The sequence below is a fragment of the Accipiter gentilis genome, chromosome 12, assembly GCF_929443795.1.
Source record: "Accipiter gentilis chromosome 12, bAccGen1.1, whole genome shotgun sequence".
NCBI lineage: Eukaryota > Metazoa > Chordata > Aves > Accipitriformes > Accipitridae > Astur > Astur gentilis.
Genome location: NC_064891.1, coordinates 638,427 through 646,039, shown reverse-complemented (window position 1 = coordinate 646,039; position 7,613 = coordinate 638,427). Strand labels below are relative to the sequence as shown.

At 39.4% G+C, this 7,613-nt stretch overlaps 1 protein-coding gene across 1 annotated transcript; it reads right to left on the bottom strand.

Annotated features, from left to right (window-relative positions):
• Nucleotides 1–653: 653 nt before the first annotated feature.
• FGG (fibrinogen gamma chain) lies at nt 654–6,061 on the bottom strand. The gene is made up of 10 exons (XM_049814766.1): nt 5,912–6,061; nt 5,776–5,820; nt 5,158–5,341; nt 4,957–5,050; nt 3,880–4,010; nt 3,108–3,241; nt 2,792–2,976; nt 1,773–2,050; nt 1,259–1,428; nt 654–887 (listed from the first exon to the last, which is right to left on the bottom strand). Exons 1-10 carry the CDS (start codon nt 5,984–5,986, stop codon nt 873–875), a joined length of 1,311 nt encoding a protein of 436 aa, XP_049670723.1. The 5' UTR covers nt 5,987–6,061; the 3' UTR covers nt 654–872.
• Nucleotides 6,062–7,613: the final 1,552 nt, after the last annotated feature.

The window sequence follows — 7,613 nt, the reverse complement described above, 5'->3', positions numbered from 1 at the left end:
TTGATCTGTGCTGTGAGTTTGCTTATGTGGATCACGTGGAAAATTATTACCAGATCTATAAAAAGAAAATGCAAGTAAAATAAAATTAATTTCTGCTGCAAATTTTAACTTCTTGTTGTTGCTGTTGGATAATGGCACTAGATATATTAGATTCATTTTTAAGTATTTATTAATAAAAAGGGGTATTCAGGAATAATGGTTGTACAGTGTAATACTATGTGCTATATAGCAAATTAAACCTTTATTCTGAGTTATATTTGAGTAACTTGTTAATATATATGCTCTGAAGTAAAATATCCATTCTTGGTCATTGATAGTAAACTTCCTAACATATCCTGATTGAAAATATATTCATTACTTCATAGTAAGCCCCGTTAAGTAGCCTTCAGCAGTAAACGAGCCCTCTTTCAAGTTCTTGTGTACTCTGATCTATCTCACAAGTCAATTTCATCAGAAAACAGAATGGAAACTTTTGGAAACAAGCCACATTTTATGGAGAAATAGCTTCAACACTTGCCTCTAAACAAAGATCTGAAGCTACTGGCATGCAATTCAGGAATGACTGAATCAAATAGGTTTGGTCAGAGTAACCTTCCAACCATCATAAAGTTTACTTTGTTTTGTTTGGCCAACAGCAGAGCACAGATAACAAGTTCAGATTTTTTGTAATAATCAAAAATTTATTGAGAATTTGTACAGAAAAAAATAACCATGTACAGAGGTAAGCACTGCTCAGGGAAGAGGTTTGGGCATTTTACTGTCAACGGTGTTTCATAGTCAAAACTGAACTGTGTAATGTTAGGTAAGTTCAGTGTCTAAGAGATAAAAGATTTGTTTTCCCTCTTCAGACCAGTCTTTGTGAAATTCTCCCTTTACGAGTCTCCAACCTACAACAGAAAAAAAGAAAGCATTTTAACGTTCTTCTAAAGAAAGGAGTACATAAGGCTATGATGACATGCTGATAGTGTTCATACATAGTTAAGCTAGTTGGAAATTAAAAATGTAACATTTAAAAGACATGAAGGCAAGGGATTATTTCTGATCACAAGACTATCCATTTATCTATCTGTTAAAACAAACAGTAATGTGGAAGGCATACTAAAATCAAAGTACAACTATTTCTGTGACAAAATGGTAAACAAAGCCAACTCCTCTAAGATGCAGTGGGCTTAACACTTCAGCTGTCCATGCTCAGTGTTTGAAATGATAACTATGTTCTGTTGTAATTTTAAATATCTCCTCAGCCCTGTGGTCAAACCTGTTTGACGCTGCCTAAGTTGTGCTGCTGTCCATCTATTGACAGTCTGTTGAACGGGATAATTTTCATTGCAGTTTTCTTCATGGAGTACCACCGGTCACGCCAGGTTGCCCAGATAATGCCATTGTCATATCCAGATGGACCAGCATCTTTCGATGTGTACACACCATCTAAAAAATATCAGTTGGAGCAAAACAGTTGCTTTATAAAATAGTTAATGTGCCCATACTTTTCTGGTAGTAACACCTCCACAGCATCTCTGGGAAAGTTAAGAGGCCCTGTTCACTGCCCTTCTCCCCCTAGTTTGCTTCTCTCAGGACTGATTCTCCCACTTTGGGCTGGAGAGCAGCCATAAGTTCCTACTCCTGGTGTTAACAGTTATTGCAGAGAATGGGCTGCACCAGCTTTGGGAAATCCAGGTGGTAATATGTACTCAATGAAAGTGACCCATTTTTCTTTGTCACTGAAACATGGTGTGGTGTCCTGGGTTATAGGTATTTAGAAGATACTTTACCTATATAATATTTGCCATTGAGGTGGCCAGCATGACATCTATTCATCCACCATCCAGATCCATCTTGCTCAGCACAGTTTCCAGCGAAGTTGTCATTGTCGTTATCATAGGTACTGAACCGCATGCCATTATGAGAGGTAAAGGATTTGTCACTTGGATCGTCTCCAAAATCAAAGCCATCAAAGGCATCCCCGGCTTCGCCACCGAGAAAGTAGGCGTAAGTCAGTCGATACTTGTCATCTTCACTTCCCACTTTGAATACAGCATAGTCAGCAGTACTGTTAACAAAGGAGAATGGTGAATATGAGCATGCTGCATTCCCAATACATGCACGAATGAAAAATACATAGATGTTAGAACTGCAGAAAAGGCATTTATGGCATCCTAGCATTTCAAAAGGAATTGGTTTTGCATGACTCTTTGCTTCAGTTCAATGACACATCCAACCAACTTTTGTGCTCCAGTATCAGACGTTTTCTGACTACTAGTCTTCAGTGATGTATGAAAGATCTACATTATATAAACCCACATACATATATCTCCCAGGTTCATAATGCTGAGGCTTACTTAGGTAATGAGGAAATTCTTGGTGGGAGGAAGGAGCAGATGTGTCGATAAATACAAAGATAGTAAGCCCTCCTGGAGAATGGAATACATAGAACAGAACAGAACAGAATAGAATAGATAGAATAGAATAGTTCAGTTGAAAGCGACCTACAATGATCATCTAGTCCATAAGATGCAGAAGATGTGAAGAAACTTGAAGAGAAGAAACAGATTCCTTCTGCCAAATAAACTAGGGCTGCCAGCACGTGGCCTTCAGGCACGCATGTGTGCCTGGCAACAAGTCATGGATGGTGACTGCTGTAACAGCTGTGAGTGGAGGAGCCAAAGCAGTGTGCTATGCATGTTAACAGGTCTAAGGGCTCATCTTTTTTTCAGAGAGCTGTACAAACTGATGCAGCAGTGGGAGCAGTAGGTTTTAAGCTGTCATTTTCAGAAGCATCATGAGCAAATACCCTTTTTTGCCGCTCCAGTCCTCCAGTTCTATTCGTAAGGCATATGGCAGAGTGGACTGCGTAGTTATTAAATGAATTTTTTCATTGCCCAGCCAGAACTCAGTGGTATCATCTGGAGACAGATGTCCAAATCCTTCCTTGTACTGAACCCAATTTTTCTTGAAGTCCTCACTCCCATCCAGTCTCTGGGGTAAAACAAAACCAAAAACATAGTAAAATAATATCAATCGAAAAGATATGTATCTTATGTAGGTAAAAAAAAAAACAGTACTGATGCAACAAGCTTGCTCATGATAGTAATACATAGGTGGCATACCCTCTGTAATACTGTCCAGCCGTTGCCATATGAGTCAATCTCACAGTAGACTAGGAATGACTGCTTGGCTTTTTGAGGCTTGATAAAGTAAAGACCACTTTTTCTGGCACCTTTATTTGCAATGTCTTGACAATCTGAAGTAAAGATATTCAAAGGATCGTTATTAATCTAGCTACAGTTCTAGCCTCACATTTATTTGGTATTGTAACTTCCTTAGTGCAATAAATACAATTCATCTAAATGTCATTGTTGCAAAGCCAGCTACTTTAATGCCATTACCATAAAAAATCCTACTGAAGGTCACAGCACTTGTGTAAGATGAGGAAGAATTTAGTCTCATGTAGAGTTAAGCAACTTAAATGTAAAATATTGTCGTTGCATTAATTTCTACATCAACAAAAAAGGCATTTTTGGAGCTAATGGAATAATTAATTTTTTTTCAGGTGACCCAGTAGAAATGTGATAATGAGTTCTCTTATGTTTGTCCTATGTCCATGGAAACTCATGTCCCTCATGTTTAGCATACATTTTGGGATAATCATATTTTGGCCAAAAAGCCCAAAGGAGCAAGTGAGACCTCTGTTCCATCTGAATGCCTTGTTTGCAGAGCACATTTACACTGATCCAAGCACTGGTTTCATAACTTGCAATCTTACATGTCTTTGCAGAAATCTATGGCCCATAAGATTACAAATAACTCATCGCTATGATATCGACTGGCGATATTTGTAACTGAATTAAACCTCTACCATACAAGAAGCATTTTGCGCACCTCTTCCTTGTGTCTCCTGTATTTCAGCCGTGTCTCTGCACGGCTCCTGACAGTGTGACTCAAGCTGGGCAATCTTCTGTTTCAGCTGTGTAATCTTGTTGTTGTTCAATATATGTGTATCTGTCAACTGTCTGGACAGAGAGACATAAAAATGGCTTGTTGTTTCAGCTGTTTCTGTATATGTAATACACATTTCCCTGCACACACACCTCACCTATGTAGCATACTGCTACATACAGCCCTGTCAAAGGCGATGCTTCTACTAGCACCGATATTTAAAGTTGAGGAAACTAGCCAAAATAGGAAAGCACATGCTTAACCTTCTGAAACTCAAACCAATAATTAATGTATGAATATAACTCTATGGAAAGTTTTTCTTTGTTCTCCTGAAGTAAATTATAAATTATTCCACTTTAGTTATGTATGCATTTGTAAAACACAAATGCTGTAAACAAACTGCTGCAAGTGTCAGAATGCCTAAATCATCTTTGATATAATGTTATAGAAGTGGAGATTTTTCTATATTCAGGTCAAAAACCATATCCTTAAGATTTAGAAAAGTTAAAGATGTTTTAAATTTTATTTTCAATGTCAATTTACAAAAGGCTACCACTGAGTTTATAGTTACTTATGATTTATATCAATGTAACTGAGCTGATTTTCATGGATATATGCAGCAAAATTAGCCAGAGTGAATGACTGTACAAATATTCCACACACTTTGCGTTACAGCACAAACTCGTATCAATAAAATCTCCAAAGGTCGTGAAAAAAAGTTAGAAGTAGCTGGCATAGCAAAAGAAACATAAATAAAAATATTGCCAGGCTTCCTGACATTCTTATCTTGCACTTCTTGCATGATTAACAGCTGATGCAGATGAGCAGAGCATGCAATATCAGATCCTCATAATCCTTTTGTGTCTTGCTAGGCTAGGCAGCTACTAATGATGGTGTGGGCACAATGGTCCACATGAGCACAAAAAAACCTTTCTGAGGGAGGCTTAGCTGCACTTCATAAAAGAACAGAAAGAAAACAATTTGGATTGCCAAGTGATATAAAAGGTGGAAGATACCTACTGTATAGTATTTTCATGAGACACAATAGTGTTTTCATATTTTATAATTTCTTCAATTATTTTCTTGGACTTTTGAGTAAAACCATCAATGGAATCTGTAAAATAGACAAAGGTATAAAATCATTGCAATCAGGGCAAATTAAAAACCAAGAAAACTACATAAACTATATTTTTCAGTTGAGTAAGTTATTTTTATTCTCACTTGGTAGTGTCTGCTTTTCTGGAGGATAGAGGCTTTGGATGTGTTGAATCAAATGTTCTGCTGTTACTGTGGAGTTAGTAATTTGCCGCAAAATTCTCTCAATTTCCTGCAGGTCATTATCCACAGTGAGATGGTATTTATTAAAGAAATCTGCAATGCCACAGGTTGTTGGGCAGTAGCTACCCTAAAGAGGAAAGAATAATAATTGGCAATGTTTCAGGAGGAAAAAAAACAGAGCAGAATATATGGGCAGGGGAGCTTTCAGGCACCGCTTAGACAAACGATTGTGGATAAAAAAGGGCAGGCATTGGCCACTTTGTCCGCTGTATTTGAATGCACAGAGGCAGTTTACTTTCACACTGTGTGCACACATAGCAAGAAAACCGTGCACGCTATTACTTGTGGCATCTTCTGGCTATATGCTTTCATCAACAGTGCAGCCTCCTGTGCATTTTTATGGAGCGTATACTGCAATTTATAACTAACAGGTTTAAGCACAGCCCGTTTAATAAGTATTGAAAACAACAATGAGGATCAAGTGATAATGGTAGTTAATAATCAGCATAGGAAAGCTTTAATTAGTCTCTTAAGATAAAACAAAATTGTTCAGGTACTTACAAATCGTTCATCTAATATGCAGCAGTTTTCTCTGGTAGCAATGTACTGAAGAACAAAAAGAAGACCACTTTCAGTGAATTTTCTCCGACAGCGCTATCCGCGCCGACGTGTTTTCTAACACTGTCTCTTCACTTACCGCCACACTGGTAGAAAAGAGCAGGGAGAGGAGAGGCCCCAGGGCAGCCCAGCTGCCTAACCTCAGCACCATCATGTCTGTCCGACTAGGCGCTGCCGACTGCTCGGTGCAGTTGTGCAGTCAGCAGCCAAAAACATTCAGCCCAGCACAGGGCGGCAGGAGTTTAAGGGAGCAGGCTGAACCTGGGGGCGGGCACCGGGAGGTGGCGGGAAGAGGTGGGGTAGGGGTTTGAGGTGGATTCCCAGAATTTGCACACATCTCTTACTCCTCCCATTTGCAGGACCTGCTTCCCACTTAGCCGCTTAATCTCTGCTCCAGTCAGGAGGTCTCGGGGGAGGCAGGAAGGTGAGACAAGTCCTGGAGATGTTACTTCTAGTAACACGAGTGTAAGGAAACTCACACGTGGCTTCGCGATGGGGCTGGCAGAAGTTCCTCTCTAACGGCAACAGGAAAAGCCACAGTAGCTACCTGAATTATGTGTAAAAACTATCAATAGCCTGACAATAAATACTATTCTGCGGTTACGTAGCACTTTGCCATTGCAGATCTCAATGTGCTTTGCAAAAAGAATCAACATCATTTTCCCTATTCTGTGGATGACAAAACTGAGGCAGAGAAAGGTATGAAGTCATGTTGGGCAGTGGCATATCTGGAAAAGAAGCCTGTGGTATTTGTCACAGGCAAGGAAAGCACGAAGCTTCCCTATCCTTCAACTCAAGAAGTCCATTCGAACAACTTTGGTCAAAGCTTCCTTTCTGGGGAACTAATGTTCTCAGTATCTGCCTTACTCAACAGACCTGCAAGACTGGTGACAGGCTCCTTCTTCTGCTATGGGCTTTTTCCCAGCCAAATTATTTTATGTATGTTCTTCTGCTTGCTATCTGTATCGGTAGCCTTAATAGCTTTCTACTCATGCCCTGCACCTGATCTTTAGGCTGTGGCTTCTCCAGAGACAGCCTGCTTTTGTGTCTGTACAGTATCATGTGTGATGAGACAATGTTGAATGAGGCTTTTGACTTCAATACATGTTTGACCAAATGATGGAAAGAACGGTGGGACTGGGGCTCATGGCTTGATCTGTTGTTACCAGTTGTCTTTGTGATTTCAGGCAAATGGCTTCACCTCTGTACAGCAGGATCAATGTTTCAATTTTGCTTAATAGGTATTTAAAATCCACAGACAAAAATACTCTATAGAAGCTAGATGTTATACTACTACAAAATTAGACATGAATTGGTCCTGAAATGTGGAGAGTTCCTGACCTATGTATCCTCTTTTCATCTGGTTACATCTAGTCAAAGAGAAGGTTCCCATCATGTTTGGGGATCCAGACACATATTGCCAGAAGGAAACCTCAGCATTTTTGATGCTAAAAATCAAATTTATGGGACACTTATGTGAAGCCATCCCACTGCTTATGGGAGAGCCAGCTTTCCAGTAACTGTACTGATGACCAGTGACTTAGTCACCAGGCTGTCAAAAGTTCTTTACAAAGGATGACCAATGCTAGAAGTTTGCCCTTCCAATCTGGCATTAATTACCTTCAGGAGTCATGTGCTGAACGTGCTTCTGTTGTCCTTACTGATACAACTAGGACATGCATCCACATACATCCACCCTTTATACGGTTAGTTCTTTCCTAAAGAGTGAAAATAAAGTAAATAAAACTTGGTAAAATCCACCTGCTCGTGTGTTCTATTGT

Excerpts from the sequence above, each read along its gene's own strand:
- FGG (XM_049814766.1), bottom strand. The coding sequence starts at position 5,986 with ATGATGGTGCTGAGGTTAGGCAGCTGGGCTGCCCTGGGGCCTCTCCTC. Across the intron at positions 4,011-4,956 it reads TCTCATGAAAATACTATACA|ACAGTTGACAGATACACATA; the intron begins GTAGGTATCTTC and ends CTCTCTGTCCAG. Across the intron at positions 2,977-3,107 it reads GCTGGACAGTATTACAGAGG|AGACTGGATGGGAGTGAGGA; the intron begins GTATGCCACCTA and ends GTTTTACCCCAG.